Source organism: Chelonoidis abingdonii, chromosome 2 (assembly GCF_003597395.2).
Source record: "Chelonoidis abingdonii isolate Lonesome George chromosome 2, CheloAbing_2.0, whole genome shotgun sequence".
Lineage (NCBI taxonomy): Eukaryota > Metazoa > Chordata > Testudines > Testudinidae > Chelonoidis > Chelonoidis abingdonii.
The window spans coordinates 42,268,795-42,293,013 of record NC_133770.1 but is presented as its reverse complement, the minus strand read 5'-3'; the positions used below and the strand labels follow the sequence as shown (position 1 = coordinate 42,293,013).

The following is a 24,219-nucleotide window of genomic DNA, read 5'->3' as shown; positions in this document are numbered from 1 at the left end:
CTGAGCCTGGATCTTAAACTGAAGTCAGTAAGAGGTTGCCAGAAAGTTACAGTCTAGTAAAATTTGCGTGTGTAGACATTCCGGGCCTGGTCTAGAGCCCAGTGTCTGGAACCGCGCAAAGCTGGGGTAGGCAATGGCACTGGAAGCAAATTTACAGTGGGGGTGCTTGAACAGCGCAGTGCGTTTCCCACCCCAAACTTTTTCCCTCACCTCCAACCCCTGTCTGTGCCCCCTTCCCCAGTGTTTGTGGCCAAGAGTGGGACTGTGGCTGGGGGGGGAAGGGGGAACTGGATGGGGTAGGGGTGCAAAGGCTGGGACCCCGAATGCAGGGCCGGGAACAGAGCCCCAGGTGCGGGTCCTGCCGCTGGGAATCGGGACCCCGGTGGCTGGGCAACGAGTACCAGCCCCAGGGCATTGGGACAGCAGCAACTAGGGACACTGGCGTGCAGGTGAGTGTGGCAAGGACATTTGAATTAAAAACACTGGGGGTGTCTCAGCACCCCACTGCACCTCTCCATTTCCCATGCCTATGGGGGTATGGGTCCGAGAGCCTGGGCTCTAGCTCAAGCTCAAATATCTACACTGCAATTTTTAGTCCTGCTGCCCAAAGCACTGTGAGCTCGAGTCAGCTGACCTGGGGGCCAGCTGCAGCTCTTTTAATCCAGTGTAAGATGCTACCCTTGGGATTTTGATTAGGACTCTGTGTACTTAAATCTTTTGCATCTGTTAAAGTCGGCGGTTAATATATACTACTTCACAAGTGTAGTGAAGCGCAGGTGGGTTATCTCTTCGATTCTTCCTGTCAAAGGTAGGGCCCACCGGCAGAGACAGATGCCCATCATGGAGGTGAATGCCTGGCTGCGAAGATTGGTGTCGCCAGATAGGGCTTTGGCTTCCTCTTGACCACTGGGTATGCTATTTGAGGAAAGGACTGCTAGCAGAGATGATGGCATCACCTTTCAAGGAGGGGAAAAGACCCTATTTGCACACAGACTGGCTAACCTAGTGAGGAGGGCTTTTAAACTAGGTTCGATGGGGACAGTGAGCAAAAGCCCACAGGTAAGTGCTTGGGAACATGAAGACCTGGAGATGGGTCAGGAAACAAGAGGGAGCGTGGCTATAGATGGCAGAGAAGAAAGGAGGTCAGGGCAAAAACTGGGAGGCAAGATCAAACCAGTTATCTTAGATAATATATACAAATGCGGAGAAGTATGGAATAAGCAGGAGAACTGGAAAGTGCTAATAAATAGTACATACAAACTATGACATTGTTTGGCATCACTGACACTTGGTGGATAATACACATTGATTGGAAGTTGGTGTGGTGGGTTTAGTTTGCTCAAGGAAGGATAGACAGGGGGAAAATGGGAAAGGTGTTGCCTTATATATTAAATGTTACACACTTGGGATGAGTGGAGATGGGACATTAGGAACGGAAGTGTTGAGAGTCTCCTGTTAGGTAAAGGGTTAAAACCAGGGTTGATGTCGCTTTTGCTAGGAGCTACTACAGGCCACCTAACCAGCTGGAAGAGGTGGATGAGGCTTTTTTTAAACAACTAACAAAATCATACCAAAGCCAAGATTTGGTGGTGATTGGGGGACTTCAACTATCCGGAGATATATGTTGGGAAAAATAACACTTGCGGGGCAACAGACTATCTAATAAGTTCCTGGACTGCACTGCAGACAATTTTTATTTTCCAGAAGGTTGAAAAAAGCTTACTAGGGGAGAAGCTGTTCTAGACTTGATTTTTACAAATAGGAAGGAAGAACTCGGTTGATAATTTGGAAGTAGAAGTAGCTTGGGTGAAAGAGGTGTCCATTGAAATCATGAGTTTGGCAATTCTAAGGAAGGGTTAGAAGGGAGTACAGCAAAATAGAGACATGGATTTTCAGGAAGGGGATTTTATAGAATAAGGCTCCAGAGACCTGATAGGTAAGGTCCCATGGAATCAGACTGAGGGAAAACAATTGAGGGGAGAAGTTGGCAGTTCTCCAAAGGGACACTATTAAAGGGCCAAAGCAAGCTATTCGCTGGGTAGGAAAGATAGGAAATGTGGCAAAAGACCCTCATGGCTTAACCAGAGAATTGCCATGACCATTACAAAATAAAAAGGAGTATGTAAAAAATGGAAACTAGGTCAGATTTACAAAGGCATGCATATAGGACAAATACACAGGAATGCCTAGGAAGGCAAGATTAGAAAGGCAAAGGACAAAATACTGAGCTGCAAACTAGCTATGGAATAAAGGGAAACAATGAGACTTTTTATCAATACGATGTGAAGCAAGAGGAAAGACCAAGGACAGGTAGGCCCACTGCTCAGTGAGGAGGAGAGAGAAACAGTAACAGGGAAACTTGGAAAGAGCAGAATAGCTTAAATGACTTCTGTGTTTTCGGTCTTTCACTGAGAAGTCTGAAGGATATGTCTAACAAAGTTGAATGCTTATGGGAAGGTTTAGAAGAGTCAAATAAAAAAAGAGCAAGTTTAAAAAAATCACTACAAAGTTAGATGGCCTGCATGTCACCGAGGGCCTGATGAAATGCATCCTAGAAATACTCAAGGAGGTTAATACGACGGAAGTATTTGAGCCTCTAGTATTATCCTTTGGGAAAAGTCATGGGAGTATGGGGAAGAGATTCCAGAAGACTGGGAAAAGGGCAAATTATAGTACCATCTATAAAAAGTTGTGAAATAAAAACAACCCCAGGAAACTACCAAGACCAGTTAGTTTAACTGTCTGTTCCAGGGAAAAGTAGGGAGCAAGTAATTAAGGAAATCATCTGCAAAACAATTGGAAGATGGTAAGTGATAGGGAATAAATGGATTTTGTAAAGAGACAAATCATGGTCAAAACCAATCTGATTAGCTTTCTTTGATAGGATAACAAGCCTTGGGATAAGGGAGAAAGCGGTTGGATGTGGTATACTAGACTTTAGTAAGGGCATTGATACGCTCTTCGCATATTATTCTTATCGAATAAACTAGGCAAATACAATTTAGATGGGGCTACTTATAAGGTAGGTGCATAACTGGCTGAGATACCGTACTCAGAGAGTAGTTATAATGGCTCCCAATCCTGCTGGAAAGGTAAATAAGTGGGGTTCGCAGGGGTCTGTTTTGACCGGCTCTGTTCGATGATCTTCATCAACGACATTAGATGTTGGCATAGAAGTACGCTTATTAAGGTTTGCAGACAATACCAAACTGGGAGGGATTGCAACTGCTTTGGAGGACAGCGTCAAAATTCAAATTGATCTGGAAAATTGGAGAAATGGTTCCTGAGGGTAAAAACCGGGATGAAATTCAAACAATTCGAATGGCAAAGTGCTCATATATATATATCTCTTATTAATCAGTTTCACCAACATATAGAGATGGAAGAGACCTTCGGAAGGGAGTCATGCAGAAGAGATCTAGGGGTCATAGTGGACACAAGCTAAATAGGGTCCAGCAGTTTGATACTGGTTGCAAAAAAAGCAAACGTGATTTTCTGGATGCATTAACAGGTGTGTTGTAAAACAAAACACGACAAGTTCATTCTTCAGCTCTACCTCTGCGCTGGTTAGGCCTCAACTGGAAGTATTGTTCCAGTTCTATATGTGTGATATTATATGTCCAAAGAAGATCAAGATATTGGTCTATGAAACTTGACCTATGAAGGAGGCTGAGGAATTGGGTTTATTTAGTTTGGAAAAGAGAGAGCCGATGAAGGGACATGATAGCAGATTTTCAAGGTATCTAAAAGGGTGTATCAGAGGAGGAGAAACTTGTTCACCTTAGCCTCTAATGATTTTTTAGAAACAAGAGCAATGGGCTTAAACTGCAGCAAGGGAGATTGAGGTTAGACATTAGGAAAAAGTTCCTAACTGTCAGGGTGGTTGGACACTGGAATAAATTGCATAGGGAGGTTGTGGAATCTCCATCTCTGGAGATATTTAAGAGTAGGTTAGATAAATGTCTATCAGGGATGGTCTAGACAGTATTTGGTTCTGCCATGCAGGGGACTGGACTTGATGACCTCTCGAGGTCTCTTCCAGTCCTAGAGTCTATGAATCTATGTATGCTCACCAAAGAAGTAATTAAAGGCTCAAGAGTAGTATCATCTTGCCTTGTTTAAATATATTGTTTTTTTAAGCATTGCAACTTGTCAGATTATTTCTTTCTGCTTTCTTCTACATTGAGTATGAACTGGGAATGTTTGGAGAGAAACAGTCATTCCACAAGAGGGGGGGAAATTCCTTACTGTCAGTATAAAGTTACAGGTATATTTGAAAAGTGGATGTAATGGATGGTGTGCTGGCTGGTGTGCAAATAGCAACAACTGAAAGCTGATATATGAAAAATTCTCTTAGCTCCAACACAACCACCAACTTTTACAGGTACATTGTCAAAACAGCGACTGATGCTATTTTCTGCATCAGTTCTAGAGTTTTCTACATTTTCTTCACAGCAGGAATCGAACTAGATTCTGACTTAATTTATCCCTGTAATGCAGAGTAACTGCAAGATTTTACAGCAATCTACATGATATCTGAATTTGCCATTGGGCCATGATGATTGACTGTGGATGGGCAGTTTTTTTATCCACCTTTAATTCAAGGTGGATAAAAAAAACATTTTTTTTCAGATCAGGATTTTTGTTCAAATTAAATTCAAATTTTAATTGAATTTTGTATTTAAATTTTAATATTTTTAAATATAAGCCTATTTGAAATTGACAACCTATGTTGAGGCCTCATTTATTATAACCTGTTAAAATCATTTACATGAAATTCAAAAAAAATTGAGCAGTACATGTTTGCTAGAAAGCTTTAAAGACAGTCAAACTTCTGAACTAGTGGAAGGCACTGGCAAAGCATCTGGAACCATATTTTGTTGAAAGATTACCACTGCTTTTGACAACAGAAGCCTCTTCTGCAGGTGCAGAAAGAACATTTTCTTCATTTCAGTTTATTCAGAAAGTTCAGTTCAATGACTAGTTCATTAAAAGTAAAGAAACTAGTTAGGTTTTAAAAAAGCAAGAAGCTTGTTTTCCTTTTCCAATCTATGAATAAAACTAGGTGTGATAAGGTGAGAGCTACTAATTCCAAAATCTTGATGGACACAGTTATGAGAAACAGTTCAATTCACTAGCTACAGGTAATACTTTAGTTTTAAATGCAAAACATGTACTGATAAACTTAGAAGCTGCTCATGCTGATCTGCCCCCCAGGCAAAACTTCAGTGTGCTGCCCCTTCCTGCCCTCTAAGAAGTTTGTGGCAGGGATCTGCTCTTAATCTCAATCTGCCTCTCCCCACCAGCCACCCTTTCCTGGACTCCACCACCACCACCCCTTGCCAGGGATCACCACAACCATTCCCATGGAGCTACTCAACTCGACCACAGAGGGGTGCAGGCACCATCCCTCCAACCAATCCTAGATCACAATCTCTGTACCCTCAAATCTTCCCCCTGCACTTTTCCGGATGAGCTCTTTGCTGTTGGGCTCAAAGTGTGGGTCAGCCACTGTGCAAATCCAAAACAGTGGTCCCAGCAGCCTGGCAGGGAACTACTTTCTGGTCCTCAGAGCCTTGGCTGGGAGCCACCCCCTTTCTGGGACAGCCCTGCCAGCCTCATCCCCCACCATGGCCCATGGAAGTAACTGGGAAAGATCCTGAAATCTGCTAACCTCAGAAATGTGCCACACTTTCCAGCTGCTCAGCTTGCTCATGCCCAGAGCAGCCTCTGAATAACCTTTTGATAAACTACTTTTCCTTATGTATCAATTGTATTTAACTAATAAAAATACCATTTAAAAATGCATTTGCGTATCTTCAATTGAATTTTAATTGCCATCCAAATAAAACTTCACACAAATCACTAGTAAAAATAAACGCATCAACCACTTTCTGACCGTGAAAATTAAAAAAAATAAGAATCTGAATAAATGTAAATTAAGCTATAATTGCTTAAATAAATGAATATAGAGATAGTGTATCTTTCTAGTACAAAGAAACCCCACCAAATATAGTATAAAGTCTATTTTTTCTAGGTGCAAATCTTCATATTTTAATGGTTACCAACCAATGAGAATCAACCTTTCTTTAGGATGATTACTAGAAAGTACAAATGCAAAACAAGATTAAAATTGAAGACTTAAATCAGGGTTTGGCAACGTTTGGCACATGGCTCGCCTCTCCAGGCCATTGGGGGCTGCAGGAAGCAGCACGAGCCGATGGATGTGTTGGCTGCCACTTCCCACCACTGATTCCCGCCACCCCCATTGGCCTGGAGTGGTGAACCGTGGCCAGTGGGAGCCGCGATCGGCCGAATCTGCAGACACAGCAGGTAAACAAACCGGCCTGGTCTGCCAGGGTGCTTACCCTGGCGAGCCATGTGCCAAATGTTGCCAAACCCTGATTTAAATCAGAGTTTCCTCCTTGATGATTTAAATCATGACTAAAATAAGTTATTTAAATCAATGCATTCCTCTGTAGCTTATTTGTGTATTTCCCTATTCCTGAGGTCATGCTGGAATGGAGGCCATCTGATGTAAAATGCTGCATCCAACACAGAGGGATTCTATATTAGATCTTGTCTTGACAGACTAAGAAGAAGTGATCGCAGAACTAAAAATACTGGTAATTCAGGTACAATCATAACCTGATCACATTTCTAATGTGAAAACAGGATAAAATCAGATCAGTGAGATATATATACACACACACTTGATGCTGTAAAAGGACCAATTTAACAAAGCTGAAAGCAATTATGAGCCAGATCAGCAACAATGTAATCAGAAAAGTATGAATGACCATAGGGAATGGCTTAAGATCACTTTACTAGATGCCTCAAAAGCCACAGTTGAAGAAGAAGCTATATTGGTTAAAAAAATGACCAGGTTTAGAGAGGATAGGAAGGTAGCTATACTTTTTTTTAAAAAAAATGTATAACAAATGGAAGAAAGAGAAAGTTAGATGCTAGTGTAGAAAATTGATAAGGGAAGCAAAAGGACACACAGCCATCAGAGTTATGGACAATGTGGAGTTTTAAAAATATATTAGGAACAAAAAGGACCACTGTAATTGTTAGGATTCATTACTGGATGAAAATGCTAGAATTATCAGTAATAATGCAGAAAAGGCAGAAGTGCTCAATAAATATTTTTGTTCTGTATTTGGGGAGAAAAACATGATGTAATCATATCATAGGATAATGCTTTCCATTCCACTAGTATCTCAGGAGGTTGTTAAACAGAAGCTACTAAAGTTAAACATCTTTAAAGTAGCAGGTCTGGATAACTTGCATCCAAGAGTTTTAAAGAGCTGGCTGAGGAGCTTGATGGATCATTAATGTTGCTTTTCAATAATTATAGGCACACTGGGGGAGCTGCAGAAGGCTGGAAGAAAACTAATGTTGTGCCAATGTGCAGGGTAAATGAGAACCTGGATAAACAGTCTGACATTGATCCCGGAGAAGCTAATGGAATGGCTGATATGGGATTTGATTAATAAAGAAATTAAAAGAGGGTAGTGTGATTAATGCAAATCAACATGGGTTTATGGAAAATAGATCCTGTTAAACTAAGATATATATAATATATTTTAATGAGATTACAAGTTTGGCTGTATAGGTAATAGTATTGGTGTAATAGACTTAGATTTCGGTAAGGCATTTGACTTGCTATATCACATGACATTTTGATTAAAACAACTTAAAAAATACAAAATTAACATGACACACATTAACTGGATTAAATCTGGCTAACGGGCAGGACTCAAAATGTAATTGTAAATGGGGAATCATTACATGAACAAGTGTTTTTTATAGTGCTTCGTAGTGTCTCTGTGTTACTTAATATTTTTATTAATAAACTGGAAAAAAATATAAAATGATTACTCATAGTTTGCAGATGACCAAAGTAAATGGTAAATAATGAAGAGAACAGGTCACTTATATAGAGCAATCTGGATCGCTTGGTAAAATGGGTGCAAGCAAACAGTGTGTTTTAATATGGCTAAATATAAATGTATACATCTAAGAAAAAAAGAATGTTGGCCATGCTTACAAGATGGAGAATCTATCCTGCGAAGTAGTTACTATGAAAAATATTTGGAGATCATAGTGGATAATCAGCTGACTCTAAGCTTCCACGGTGATGCTGTGACGAAAAGGGCTAGTGCAATTCTTGGATGCATGAACCAGGAAATCTCAAGTATACTTGGCCCTAGTGTGACTACTGCTGAAATACTGTGTGTCCAGTTCTGGTGTCCACAATTCAAGAGGGATGTTGGAGGGGTTCAGAGAAGATCTGCAAGAATGATTAAAGTATTAGAAAACATGCCTTATAGTGGTAGATTCAAAGAGTTCAATCTATTTAGCTTAACAAATGGAAAGTTAAGGGATAACTGGATTACAGTCTGGAAGTACCTACATGGGTAACAAATATTTAATAAGGGGCTCTTCAGTCTATCAGAGAAAGGAATAATATGATCCAATGGTTGGAAGTTGAAACTAGATATGTTCAGACTGGAAATAAGGCGTACATTTTTAAGAGTGAGTAAAATTAATCATTGAAACAATTTACCAAAGGTCATGGTGGATTCTCCATCACTGACAATTTTTAAGTCAGGATAGGAAGTGTTTCTAAAAGATATGTTGTAATAATTATTTTGAAAGTTCTGTTACACAAGAGGTCAGACTAGATGATCACAATGGTCCCTTATGTAATTTTTTTCACCCACTTACACCCATAGTATGGTGATTGCTCACCCATTTTGTGCACAGACCTCTCTATTTAAAAATCTGACTTTTAGTGGTGTTTTCTGACCTTTTTTTTTTTTTTTAATTTTGTTAGAATATATACGTTCTAAAGATAAGGAGGTGCCTGGTCAAATGACAGCATTTCTCTTAGAAAGATAAAATGTAAAACTGTTTAACATCTGGTAGCATCTGTCCTTGTAGTCCAAACGATGGATTAACTGAGTGCTAAACTGTCATCACATTTTCAGAGAGATTTAGAAAATGAACAGAAAGGACTTAATTTCTTTGACCCTTTCTAATTTTAGAATTGTAGAATACAGAGTGAAATGCTAGATGTTGGGTATTTAAATTATATATGGATTAAAAGAAAGAGTGAAAGACAGTTATTTGGCATGATATTTTGGCATACTATTTTTACCCTAGTGAGGTAAGCAATTGCTTGAAAATGTGACATATTGTACTTTATCCTGGTAGTATCATGAATTGCAAAAAGCAACAATGTTGAATATCATGGCTCTATTTATCTTTTAAAATGTTACATTCAGGGACTTGTTTTATCTATGTGAAGAAATCAGTGTTTGACCTTCATCAGTGAATTAGAGTTTGAATTTTGATCACATAAAACATTCAATTAAATGAATTGCTGCAGTCAGATTTTGCTTTATTTCCTACTCAAAGTTCCACAGCTATTTCCTTGATGGAGAAGTAAACTGAAGAGAATTTTTAGCTGCTGCATTTATCTCCTTTGGAATTACTTTTCATTTTCTTCTCTGCCTGAGAAGTGAGATGTTGCCCTTTAATAAGAAATCTTTAGAGCATTGCTAAGAAGCAAGTCCAGGGCAGTAACTTATTGAAGATTCCTATTGGTGATAGTGCAGCATGAGTTAGTGGTTAGTCAGTCAATAGTTCTCGTTCACTATTACAATATGAATGAGTAGGACACTCATCTGAACATTTTTGTACCAGAGAATAAATGTTTTAGAAAAGCAGGCATGCATGTTATCTCTTATGTCAGTGCTTGGTTTTGATTGCTCCTTAATATTTCTGTGCTTGCTTTCAGATCCTTTCTTACAATGACTGTTCAGTAGAACTTCTTTTGAAAAACTAATTTTTAACAGAAACGAATGACATATTATGTGCTGTGCTATTTAATGATGAATTATTATTCAGGATTTGATAGTGTAATCGTAGTTATTTCTCTATTTTCTGCTGCGAAATGGATAATGGTGTATAAAGAGGCATTGCCTCAGCTAGTCTACGTAAAAAGACCATCTGTAAATTCAGGACAGTCAGAATTTTATGTATTTATTTGTTTACAAAATGATAATTTATAACTTAATCAGAATGTTACTGTTACTGTGAGGGTTTTTTACAATAGCTACTGAATATTATGAATTGCTAATTCATTGCATACATGACTGCTTTTTCTCCTATATATAGCTCCATGTTAAATAACTTGCTTTTTTACCAAATATCAACTACAATCTAGAGGACAATTAGAGTAGTAGTATCATATACTTGGTTTGATCTCTGTGAAGAGGACACACATTTTTTCTCACTCTGGAAACATGGTGGCATTGACACAGTGACTCATGCAAGCAGAGCCTCTGGAATGTTCCTTCCCGTAAAGGCCGTTTGGAAGCATACCTGTGAATATATGGTGTGATAAACTCAGGACCAGACAGCTGCAAGGGAGGGGTAGGAATCAGTCCCAAAGGGTTAAAAGGCCCTCCTCCTTATCAACTGGGAGGCAACTACAAGTCAATCAGATTCAACTGAGAAAGGGTTACCAAGGTAGCAATTAGAATCAGTTGAGGGGGAGCTACCTGAGCTTAATTAGTATCAGCTGACTCCAATTTAGGGCTGTCTGAGACCTTTTTAAACCCTTCCCTGGGAGGAAGGGGGGGAGGGGAGCAGAGGGAGAGGCAGTACTCTCTCCCGCAAGGGAGTAAAAATACTCTAAACAGGACTGGTGGAGATACGGGGAGCAGACTTCCCCTGTGTCCCAAGGGGGGACCACATTACCCAAGCCTGTCTCACCATGACTAAAAGCAGCAGAGGCTGGGGAGACTGAGAAGGTGCCTTGCCATAATGGATATTAATTGGTAGTCTAATAATGATTAGCATGTATTTTTATTCTACCCCACTTTAATGCTAAGTCTGAGTAACATGGCCATTTTTATGGTAAATATTTTTTATTATAGAGCCAGTCAGCCTCTCCTCAATGTGTGTCAGTTTAGGATGTTCAGTGGATGAGAAGGTGTAAATACATGGCCTCTCCTCCTTCTGTCCCATTGAAGTATACAGAAAGACCAGATCTTGCATCTCCTGGGCACAGAGAGTGCAATAATCTCTGAGCCTTCAGTGGGTAGTGTTGCCAGGCATCCACTTTTTGACCAGAATGCCTGCTCGAAAAGGGACCCTGGTGGCTCCAGTTGGCACTGCCTGAGGGACAGGGGGGCTAAGGCAGGCTCCCTGCCTGCCCTAGCTCTGTGTGGCTCCTGGAAGCGGTCGCCAGGTCCTTGTGGCCCATAAGCAGAGGCATGGCCAGGGAAGTTCTGCTTGCTGCCCCCGCCCCAAGTGTTGCTCCGCAGCTCCTCATTTCTGGCCCTACCCGGAACCCACACCCCAAGCCCCTCATCCCGGCCCCATCCCAGATCCCACACCCCAGATGGAACCCTTATACCCCTCCTGCACCCCACCCCCACCCCCCCAGCCTGGTAAAAGTGAGTGAGAGTGTGGGAGAGCAAGCAATGGAGAGAGTGGGGGATGGAGCGAGCGGGGGCAGGCCCTTGGTGAAGGGGCAGGGCAGGACAGGGCTTCAGGGAAGGGGCAGGGCAGAGTGTTCGGTTATGTGCCATTAAAAAGTTGGCAACTCTATGAGTGAGTTGTGCTCATATGCAATAGAACCAGGGGCTACGTGGCTCTCTGATAGGCCTAGGCAAGCCAGAATGCATAAAAGTAGAGCCAAGCTAAAGATCATGCTTTGCTTTAGTAGTGGTGTGCTGTGTAGACATAGCCATAGAGTGAACCTCTGAGGACTTTGGGAACTGCAATACAGTGGAGGTGCACACCTCTGTTTGAGCATGTGAAATCTGGTCTCCTTGCTGCTGTAAAGTGGAACCAAAACAGCTTTACTTCAAGCAGGACTTTCTGCACTTTTGGTAGTGGGGCAAGATTTTATGCTCATTTTGTGCCAGTGTTAATCCAGTTTAGACTCTGGATTTACATATGTATAATGGAAAGTAGAATTTGTTCCATCTGTCTTCTTCTGTGTTGTTCTAATACAAAGCCAAAAAGAATTCAGCTAGTATTTTGAATATTTTTCTGTTAATAAAGAAATAATCCAAGACATCTTTGTAGTGTGTGGTTTAAAACAAAATAAAAGAGAAGAGAGATTATTGTAGTGGTATAACCTACAGAGCACAAACAATTTTACATCCAATTCTGAAAATGACTGATTGGGGGGACACCAAGTAAACAACTATTTTATGTTTGATGGAAGCCCATTTCCTAGAGGTCATGATTATGTCAGAATTAAACTTGCAAAGTTAAACCTGAGTGTTTAGCCAGCTGTAGTGAACCATGGGGCTTAATGTGATGTGTTATGTACACATGCCATACAATATCATGGGGGGGAGGAAAAAAATGGGGGGTGGCACCTCCTGCTGGTGACTTCTGGGAATTAGCTCGGTTATAGCTGCAGAGCACCCTCTGCAGGCCGATGATCCGCCTGTCCTCTGGCCCCTGTGTCTCTCCCTGGACCCCGCTGCCTTTTACCTGAGGTGCTGCCCCCTGGCAGTAACCCCTCAGTCTTAAGGTCTCCCCTCCCCAGGGAACCCCACCCACTATTCCCACTTCGCCTCAGTATCGGGCTACTGCCAGTCATCATCTAGCCCCCATGCCCTGGGGCAGACTGCAGTATCAGCCTACTCATCGCTGGCAAGGTTGGGTTTGGACCTGCTGCTTTTGCCTACCCCTTGGGCTGTCCCCTGCAGCCCCCAGTACCTCTTGGCCTTATGCTAGGCCTCAGCCTGGGGCTTTCCAGGCAGGAGCTCCCCAGCTCCTCTGCCGCTCCCAGCCCTGCTCCAGTCAGGTACCCTGTGTCTAGCCCCCTGCAGCCAGGCCCTTCTCCCTCTACAGGCAGAGGGAGACTCTCCGTCTGCCCCTGGCTTTTCTGTGTTTATAGAGCCAGCTGAGTCTGTTTGGGGCGTGGCCCCAGCTGCAGCCCTGCTCCCAATCAGCCCAGCCTAAAAGCTGCTTTCTTCAGCCACAGCCCCATCCCAGGGTTGGTTTTAGTCCTTCAGGGCAGGAGCAGAATACTCAAAATAAAAAAGAACAAAGCCAGAGTCATCCTAATCATTCTGACCTGGACCAGATAAACGTGATTTCCTTACTTATACACCAGATCACTCTCCAGGTTGCTCCTTATCTCCTCTCCAAGAAAGGCAGGAAGATCCTTCACCTCAGTCTCAGAGTTGTTTAGCTCAAAGCATGGGGAGAGGGGGTATCAGTGGTTCACAGGATTAGAGACAACCTGCTCAGAAGAGGTAAATAGAATACTAATACACAACAGAAAACAGTCTACTTGCCATATGTACTCTCAAAAATGGACAAGATTTGTCTGTTGGTATGACCTCAAACATATTCCACCGATGACATAATTGCTGGCAGATATATTGGACTATATCCTAACGTTAAAAAGCTGGGGCTATCGCGGAGCTCCATTAGTGTCCACATGGCAGCCATCATGGCTTTCCATTCTCCAATAGTTATTCTGTTTTTGCCCACCAAATGACAGGAGTTCCTCAGGGGGCTCAGAAATCTCTTTCTGCCAGTCAAGCATCCTATTCTGATCTGGGACCTCAATCTGGTTCTTAAATGCATTACAAGACCACCATTTGAACTGATGACTACCTGTTCATTCCTCCATTTATCAATGAAACAGCAGTCCTGATAACCATCAAGTTGGTGTGTTAGTTTGGGGAAATAGGGGCCCTTATGGCATGCTCCCCATTCACAGTATTTATTAAGGACAGTGTCACATTGTGACTAAACCCCAAATTTTTACCTAAAGTTTCCTCTGAGTTTCATATTAGCCAACCCATTCGTCTGCCAGTTTTCCACCCTAAACCTCACCTAGATAAACAAGAGGCAAGTTGCACATCCTTGACATCAGGAGAGCCCTGGCCTTCTATCTGGAAGAGACTAAACCCTTCAGAAAGACCCCCAAATTGTTTTCTCACAGATAGATCAAAAGGGTCTGCAATCTCTAATCAAAGACTTTCTAAGTGGATATCCATCTACATTAATTCTTACTATGAATATTCTAATATTCAAGCTTGTTCAGTAAGAACTCACTCTACAAGGTCCATTTCCACCTCAATGGCATTTCTCAAAAATGTGCCATTATTGAAATATGTAAAGTCGTTTCTTAGCCTTCTGTACAGAGCTTGTTAAACACTACAAAATAACTCACAGCTCTGCTTTGATACTATGTTTGGCTTGGCTGTACTCTCTTCTGTTCAGGACTCAACTCCAAAGTCCCCTCCATTTAGAAGGAACTGGTTGATAGTCACATAGAGTGGAACACCCAAAGGGACACTATTCAAAGAAGAGGTATAAATGGTTACCTACCCTATGCAGTGCAGTAACTGTGGTTCTTCAAGATGTGTGTCCCTATGGGTTCTCCACTATCAACCCTCCTCCTGCTCTGGAGTTCTCTGGAATAGGACTTTGCAGTAGAGAAAGAACTGAGGGCAGTTTGCATGCACAGTGCTATATAACAATGGCACAGGGCACAAAGCTGACTAACACACATGTGGGCCAAACAGATAGTGCTATGAGAAATCTCTGATGAAAGAGGTAAGGGACACAAGTGCACTTTAAGTGGAGCATACAGAGGGAGACACATCTCGAAGAATCAAAGTTATTGCACATTTTTCTTTTTACTTCTGCTGCAAAACAACCAGTTCATGTCAATTGCCTTTTAGCCAGACAATAAAGGAGAAGCTGTATGAATGCTTTTAAATTCATCAGTATCATTGAAAAACTATTCTAGAATACCACATGATGTTAATCCAATACTTGTTCTTCATATTAAATAGTGGATGGCGATTATGTATCAATTTCCTTTAGTTAGTGTTAATAGCCGCCTCTTTCTTCACTGGGGTCTTGATCCAAGTTCTTTAGTTTCCTTCAATAGGAATTAAATCAGTCCCTAAATCATCAGACTTTTGTAGATCCTCTACCATCATTCTTCTCATGGGGAAAAGTCTAGACCTGGAAAAATATTCTTCTTATTTTGACAATGCTGGCCTGTTTTAAATCTTCCTTCATGGTGATGTATGCCCTCCAACTGCTGCCTTCCTTGCTGATCCTACATCTTTGATGCAGCTTTTGTGGTGGTCCAAAAGACAAAAGCAAGTTCTGCTGATGGTTAGTCAAGAGCCAGAAATCCATTTGATATTCCAGGGCAGTGGTTCTCAACCTTTCCAGACTACTGTACCCCTTTCAGGAGTCTGATTTGTCTTGTATACCCCCAAGTTTCACCTCACTTAAAAACTACTTGCTTACAAAATCAGACAAAAATTCAAAAGGGTCACAGCACACTAGTACTGGAAAATTGCTTACTTTCTAATTTTTATCATATAATTATAAAATAAATCAAGTTGAATATAAATATTGTATTAACATTTCAATGTATATAGAGCAGTATAAACAAATCATAGTCTGTATGAAATTTTAGTTTGTACTGACTTCACTAGTGCTTTTGATGTAACCTGTTGTAAAACTAGGCAAATATCTAGATGAGTTGATGTACTCCTTAAAAGACCTCTGCGTACCACCAGGGATATGTGTACCCCTGGTTGAGAACCACTGTTCCTGGCTATTAATCAATTAAATATAAAGAGTGAAGTCCAGGCACCATTGAAAATCCTGATTCTGCCACTCTTGCTTACACTGAGTAGAGACTTACTCTGTGGCCAGTCCCTTTGATTTCAGTGGACTGTTTTCCTTAGAAAATGCTACTTAATTTGAGCAAACATGACAGAATCAGGCCATAAATTGTCTTATGCAGAAGTTCTCAAATGAACAGGTGGAAATCAACAGGAAAATGTTCACATGATATGTATGCTGACCTAGTATTAGTGAGTGGGTGGTGTTTCTATTAATTAAGTAAACAGAACATTTTTCTTGTTATAGTTTTTTTCAGAGTAGTATCTTAGATAATTAATGTTTATAACTCTAAAATATTACTGATGTTTGAAAAATGGAAATATTCCCACATCTTAGACAACAGCTTCTGAAACTGATCCTATAGATATGAGTGGCTATTTCAACAAGCGTATTGGGTTTTAAGAAACAGACTGATATTTGTTTGCATTTCATTCCAAACTGATCCTTGCGTGCTGAGGGCTCATCTTAAATTCCTTTTTCTTTTGTGACGCACAAAGGAATGCAAAAGATCTGTTTAATGATTTGATAGCTGTATGATTGTCAAGTTAATTAGTGATTTCTGACAGCTTGTTGACAGAGAAGATAAAAGAGAAAAAAGGCATGTGAACAAGGATGCTGTACATAATTCCTAAAATGCTCGCCATCAGAAAAGGCATGTGTATATATATTAGCCCTTTGCTGTTCCTATTTTGTCATTTTAGGAATCAGATTCCTTCAAAAGATCTACAGGTTCCATTCTGTAGAGTAGAAAGGATATAGACTGGGAATGATAAGCTATATTGGATATAGCAGTTCAGACTTAGTCCAGGAAAGAAAAGATAAATCAATGAATTGGGTTAGTCTCCAGCCATTTCACAGTAGTAAGATCAGGCACTTTCTGGGACATGTGGCCTTGAAAACCGTTAATTGAAAGTACAATTTTAGTTTTGCATCATTAGCTGTGATTGAAAGAATAATCGAGGAACACTTTTTAGATTCTTCAAATCTACCATTTTCAAAGTTGGCACGTTTACGTCAAATTGGAGTGACATGGAAAATAAAGGTGTTAGGTAGTTCTGACCTAATACCTGTTTTTTTTCCATCTCACTCCAATTTGACCTAAACATTCCACTTTTATAATGGTAGATTCGAAGAATCCAAAGTGTTCCTCAGTTATTAACAGACTTGTTACTTGGAAGGTGCAGGGCAACAAAAGAATCATACAGACAAGTAGAGTTAGAGGAAGAGAGAGATGGATTGAGAAGGTGGGGTGGCAGGAACTGATACAATAAGAGGCTCTGAATTAGTCATCTGAGTTATAAAAATGGATCATGAAAGTGCAAAAGATCAGAATTTCATAGTGTTTTTGTGCACTTCTTTGGAGGCATGCCTGTTTTCAAATCTCATATGAATGCTTCTTGTTTGACTTTTAGATTGAATCCAGTGAAGCAAGTGCAAGTTACATAAAGAACTTTTCAACAATTAAGTGAAACCTGAAGTTTCAACCAATTATTTTCACATCTACTCATGCATAACTTCACAACTTCCTTTTACAACATAGGGAAAGACAATGGAATCTCTCTACCCTAGCTGTCTCGTCCCTACATTGGGACTTGTCATCCCAAGTCAACTAGTTGGAATATTTCCAAATATCTGATAAGGAGAAATAATTCCTAAATGATTGTGTAAAAGGGAATATCATTTGTCAGTCTTTCGCTTCATCTGACTGGTTTAACTATAAGAGTGAGGACTTGTGACTATACAAGAGTTGATGCATTATTCATTTGTGGCTATTGTGGAAGGTAGTCATTTGTTTTAACGTCAGAATGAATTATTTTAGGCAACTGTGACAACTACTTTCACATACTGTTGGCATAAGTAAGGAAGAACTGCAATTGTTATGGATAGGAGGAAGGCTGATACTGTCCTTAGATGGTAAATTCTGATCTTCATAGAGTACTAATAGATCTGTAAAAATGGGCTAAGTATTCTTGTCTTTGGCTAAGGTCCCATCATTTGTAAGATCTGATCCAAAGAAAATGTAAGTTAGTTTCACAATGAATATGAGTACATGCCAATAGGCTGTGTTGTCTAAACTGTATTTTCAGTCTAGACTATGGCTTTGTGTTGTAGCCTCATGAAAATGACTAATATGAGGATTATGTTCTAATAATCGTTCACTGTCTTCACTCAGATGATAAAAAAAGCTGATTTTTAAAACTTCAAAATTGGCATACAGCTAAGTCATCGATGATTGGGAGGAGGAATAGCTCAGGGGCTTGAGCATTGGCCTGCTAAACCTAGGGTTGGCAGTTCAATTCTTGAGGGGGCTATCCGGGGCAAATATCTGCCTAGAGATTGGTCCTGCTTTGAGCAGGGGTTTGGACTAGATGACTTGCTGAGGTGCCTTCCAACCCCAATATTCTATGATTCCACAATTTATAGTCAGTTTGGGAAAAAATATGTGAAGAAATTATTACAGGTCAGGTATCATAACCCTTAACTATGTTGAGTAGTACTTATTCAAGCAACCCTATAGCTGTCATTTTCCTTATCAGTTGAAGTATGCATGTACTTAAGTGGTACCAATTTCAGCTTTCCAATCTCTGCACACATCCAGCCAGCAACTGCTATTTCCCCACTTATTTCAGAGGTAGCATCAGAAGTACAGCAGAGGCCTTTCTTTGAGCCCCAGTATGCTAAAATTTTGCTTTGTTTATTGAGTCGAATAATCTCACTTTAACTCCTACTGTATATATGCATCATTACACTGCACATTGATATAAATCCTATCCAATAACTGCTTTCTATATTTACTGCCAGTGGAACTCCCTATTTAAACCCAGCTATAGAAACGATCCTGACACCCCATTCCCACATCCCTGAAAAGAAGCTCACAGTTTTATCCTTCCAACTGCAAAACTCTTTCCAGGTTGCCCATTTAGATAAGTTGTGCTATTGCCGTTACATTAAGATCACATAATAGTGCCATTTTTTTCCTTTGGAAAATTAAGTTTAATAAACCTACATTATTGCAACAGTACGACTGAGATCTTAAATGTACAAGACCTGAAATAAAGTTTCCACAATAACTCAGCTACCTTGCACTTTTACATTTAATAGAATAAATAATTGAAAATACTACATAAGTACAGTACAATCCTCCTAATTGCCACTTTGTGGATCTACAAACCAGTAATTGTCACAAAAAGAAACATCTGTTTTACTCCACTTCTCAGCAAAGACGTCATAGCTAAGGCCTGCAGTGAAGCATTATATTACTGAGACTCCATTACTCTTGCAAAACATCATGTAACCCTAGGGTGACCAAACTCCAAAAAATCCAGACTGTCCTGATTTTGAGGAGTTTGTCCCATGTCCCGACCAGAGTACAGTCAGGATGCCATTTGTTCTGATATTTTGTTTCCTGGTCTTTGGCGGCAATTCAGCGGAGAGTCCTTCAGTCGCAGACGGTCTTCGGTGGTATTTCGGCGGTTGGTGCTTATGTCTTTGGAAGCAAGGTTTATTAACCCCCACCTAAATACTGCTGAAAACTGTCCTTGACTGAAGGGCTCTCCGCCGAACTCATGGACAGGTGAGTGTTTAAAAAAAAACGCCCCTCCTGCGGTGGTCCCGATATTTTCCCCTTAACATCTGGTCACCTTGTGTACCCCACAGCCTATGCAGCACATTAGGCCTAAATTAAGCAGCAGAGACCCTTCTCCTCCTCACGGCCCACCTCCCTTTCCAGTCCAAACAACACAGAATAATATCTGTACCAAGTATTGTTTGTTTGTTTATTTTTATATTAAATCTCATTATTTTATACTGCTGCAATGCCACTACTAATAAGTAATGCGATAGTACAATTTGTCAGGGGAAACCTGGATATGGCACTAGGGGCTTTTTGGTATCCAGGTAAACGTATCAGATGATTTTGGTTTGAGGCAGCTGACGCTTTTGCTGTGGGGGTAGGATGCTTTGCCTTTTTCCCCTTCTCTTTTTTGGGTAGAAACAGTGGTGTCTTTATACTTCGGAAGCAGTGTGTTGAATTGTTCAACCATCACCCTAGCAACACTTTACAGCAATTAGCTACTCGCTTTAACACACTCCAATTTCTGTCTCCAAATCTAGAAGTGTCTATACCATAATCATGTTTACTTTGTGCTTCTGCTAAAACAATCAGCAGTGAGATAGTTAATGATGACATTGAAACTGTCACAAAAATGTGTTCATACTCTATTAAGATGGATAGGGCATCAGTTATCTCCAGTTCACACTTTAAAACTGTTTTAGCAACCATAAGGACTAGGGAGTTTGACGCAGATCTGCAGCACTAAGGGAACAGAGAGTTGGCCTGTCAGGGCTTCTGGGGACTCCTGATAGCAGGGGAATTTCTGAGTGGCCCAAAAGCATGGCCTGGAGCAACAGGAGGTGGACTCCCAAGTACTCTGCACTAGAAGGATTCTGAGTCAACAGAACTGGCCCTTAGGGACTGCTGTAGGTGGCTTAATTTAGGCTGTTCTAAATTATTCAGGGAACTGGTTAGGGTTCTGGCTGGATCAAGGATCAAGGCAGAACCACCCTGGATCTTGCAACAAACACAGTTTGACCATCCCCAGGATCTGGGTCTTAGATTTTGGATAATAATTTGGAGAAATGTAAATGAAATCCCCAATTATTATTCAGTGAATTACACAGCAGCCTACAGAACATTTATTAGTAAACTATGTATTATCAAAAATAATCAAAAGTAAGCTGCATCAGTAAAAGTAAATAAACTAATTTTATTATGCCATTTCTTTGATTGTATAAGTTATTTGTTCCTTTACTTAAAAAAATCAGAAAAATCTGTACTTTGTGTTGAGTTGTATTTCTGGGGGAATTCTGCTCCAAAAAAATAAAAATTCTACAAAATTCTGCATATTTTATTTGTCAAAATAATGCAATATAATCATGCTGCTTTCAATTATTTAGGTAATTTATTTAAACAACAATACAGTGGATAGTGAATGGGAGTGGGGAAATCCCTAAACGACTTTTGTCTCATAGTAATGTAGCTAAGTTTGGCCCTTTTATTTCTAGTTGTTAGTCAACAAATATATGCAACCATATGCTCAGTGTTGCATCATAGGCAACTGAAGAGCAAGTGGGGGCTTGGGAATAAATTCACAGTTTATATTGGCTACTGACCATCTCCAGAAAGGTCAATAGCAAACAGTTCATGGACCACATTTTGATAGGAAACTTTTTCAGTCCAAAAATTTAGACCAGTTCTAATCACTAAAGCACCATAAGCATTTATAAGGTCATACTGTCCTTTACACCAGTCTGGCAATGTAAAGGAGGCTTAAAACTTTTACACTTATTTTATACTCCTCGGGGAATTCACACAGACAATGGGAACAATTCACTAAGCAGTCAGGCTGCTACATTCTGCTCTGCCTGAGGGCACAGAGCCTGTCTCAAGCCTAAACTCTGCCCCTCCATGCCAGTCATGCAACAATGGCAAAGGAAGAGGGACAGAGTGTGTGTGTGTGTGTGTCTCTCTCTCTCTCTCTCTCACACATGACTGCCCAGCCTTCCTCCCATGATTTATGTCTCTACCAGCTGGTCATTTTTCTATGGGGAAGCAAAGAAAACTGTGGGGGACATGAATTCTGCACACGCGCAGTGACACAGAACTCCCCCAGGAGCAGTCATTATTGCAAATGAGTGAGACTCTACTACCTGGACAATGTTTGCTTTAACATTGCTTTGGAAATCCACATTTTTTATTTTCATGACTTTGGGTTTTTAAAATGTGTACATTAATGTTGTATTTACATAGGTTTTCTTACATTTAATTGTTTAACAATGATTATTATATTTTGTCAGTTAGTCTTACTGTACCACTAACCTTAAAGTATGCTTTTACTCTGAGAAGTGACTAGGTAAAGTTGGCATCTTCTTACTCAGCAGTTATGCTTTCTAGCCCTGATACTGTACCATTGACTTAAATGAGTGTAGAATCAAACCCTCTATGGCAGTGGTTCCCAAACTGGTGTTCGTGAACCCCTGGGGGTTCACGAAATGTTACAAGGGGTTTTTTGGGGAAAAAAATCCCTAAAGACGGACAAAGCTGTCCCTAGGGACCCCGGGCAGCACAGGGCCAGCAGCCCGGAGCCCCTGGACTTCCAAGAGCTAAGCAAATCAAAGCAAGCATATCTACCACATTGAGGAGATTTAAACTTCAAGACTCCTTATAAGAAATGGAAAGGGAGGTGGATATTTTTTGCTCTTTTTAAAATTAAATAGGCAGCTAGTATTGTTTTTTAAATTATTATGAAGAACAAGTTTAAACTTTGTTGTAACATGCATTGCCTGGACTGCTCAAGACCTGAATGCTTGTGTCAGAGGAACTCTTTGAGTTGGCTCCTTAAATACTTCATGCTGTTTCACATCTGATGCTCCTTGATGAAACATAGGAGCCTTGTCTTACAACAGACTTATTCAAAGTGATACAAGCTACGAAAGTGAAATCTTGGAAGAGTGTTGCTGTTTTCATAATGTAATAAAAATATTGTAATGATAAATAATAATTAATAATAGTGTGTCATAAAAACAAAATTTATATTCCCAAGATCACTGCTTTTATAATTTATACTCAGGTAAAGGAGAAAATCCCTGGAAATATTCATTTTTAGGTGGGGGTTCGCAAGACTTGACATTTTAGTGGAAGGAGTTCACAGGTTGTTAAAGTTTGGGAACCACTGCTCTATGCATATTTAAGGACATTTCCTCTCAAAAATATTTTAATGCATAATATTATACATAAGCTTAACACATAAGCATTGACTGCAGATCTGCTTACTTTAAAATAAGCTTTCTCTAGTATTTTCTCCTTTTTGCACTGCAAAGCTAACACAGCTATGAGAGAGTTCCAATTGCAATCAACTTCTGATCATGATTAAATTTGCAACCCTCTTGTAAGAGAGGGCAGAATTGGACTGAAGAATGTTTTAGTGGTATTAAGTGATATTAATGCATTAACTAAAATGAACTTTGAGATCCAGAGTGAGTCTGCAGTGCTAATGGCTAAAAATACATACATTCATTCATAAAATGAGAAAATATGATATGGAACAATTGAGATAAAATAAGCATGGAACTTCAGAATGTCATTTTTATACAGGTACTTTTCAGTGTAGAAAACACTTTAAGCACCAAGAGAAGAGAGCTGGGCTATTTAACAGATGGAAAACTCTTGGGATCGTCTAATTTTCAATGTAATACTGTGATGGTGAGCTTTTAAGGACATGTACCTAATGTATGCTGTAAATGGACATTTTGACCTAAGATTTCAGTAGCAACAAGCTACTTTGGGTGCTTCAGTTTCTGGATGCCCAAAATCACTAGTCATTTTTGAAATTTAGACCTTCACATTATATTTCTACATGAACATTACTAACAATTCTATTGCTTTGAAACTAAATGTCAGCTGTTTTTTCTCAAGTGAAATGGTTAGAATATACCTGGTATGTTCACATTGTGAACAAAAATATTTTGAGTGGAGCAGTTTGTATATTTCATAAGTTTTAGGGCATGTGGTTTTTGCTATGTTAATTGAGAGAACATTAGGTAGATTACTTCCTGGAAGTATTGTATCAAGTTTATATCAATATCTCTATATCTGACTCTGTAGGTCTGAGAGAGAAAATGTTCAAATTCTGTTTACCTTTTGCCCTGCAGACCAAACCTGTTGCATTTGCAGTCCGGACCAATGTCGGCTATAGTGCAGGACATGATGACGACGTCCCAGTTCCAGGCATGGCCATTTCATTTGAAGCAAAAGATTTTCTTCATGTTAAAGAAGTAAGTAAAACTTGCAGCTGTTTTCACTATTTTAATAATAATAATAATAGCACTTAACATAGCACTTTACATTTTCAAAGCACTGTACAAATATTACCAAAATGTAACAATGCAACAGGATTTGTAGCTTCCTGGAAATATTGTGCTCATGATCTGTTGCACATTCTGCCTTCAAATACCTAACATTTGAAAAGAAAATTACGATGTTCTCTGATGATTGTATCACTTTTGTAGGCTTTAAAACAAATCTCGTTCTGCATTCTGCATATTCAATGATGTAATCTCTGCAGGGATTCACTGTCCTCGCACTATAGGGATTTGTTCTGATTCAGCTGCCAACAGTTACTTCTCTCTAAAGCTTGTGACTCAGTCTGAAAAAATTCCTTGGCCCTGTGTTTTTTCCTGGAATAACTTCATTGATTTCAGTTAATTATACTATATCATAGACAGCATTTAAATATATTGCTATAAGAAATTAGTAAATAAACAATGTAATAACTATCAATATGCTTATACTAGCCTCCCAAGTGATTGTCTGTCCACGTTGTCTGTGCCATTGGTCTATCCTTTCTCCCAATCAGTTCTTGGAAATTTTTTACATGGGCACAAAGGAAATTTCATACCACAAATCTTCCTTCTTTCTCCCCTACTTGCAATAAAAAAATGTGGATGGTCAAC

At 40.0% G+C, this 24,219-nt stretch overlaps 1 protein-coding gene across 5 annotated transcripts in view; it reads left to right on the top strand.

Moving 5' to 3' along the window:
• CACNB2 (calcium voltage-gated channel auxiliary subunit beta 2) overlaps positions 1–24,219 on the top strand; it is a 463,236-nt gene that overhangs the window by 362,531 nt on the left and 76,486 nt on the right. For all 5 annotated transcript variants that reach the window (XM_075062308.1, XM_075062307.1, XM_032777577.2 and 2 more), the window contains one exon: positions 23,419–23,541. In XM_075062308.1, coding sequence (XP_074918409.1) covers positions 23,419–23,541 — 123 coding nt within the window. The remainder of the gene's footprint in view (positions 1–23,418; positions 23,542–24,219) is intronic.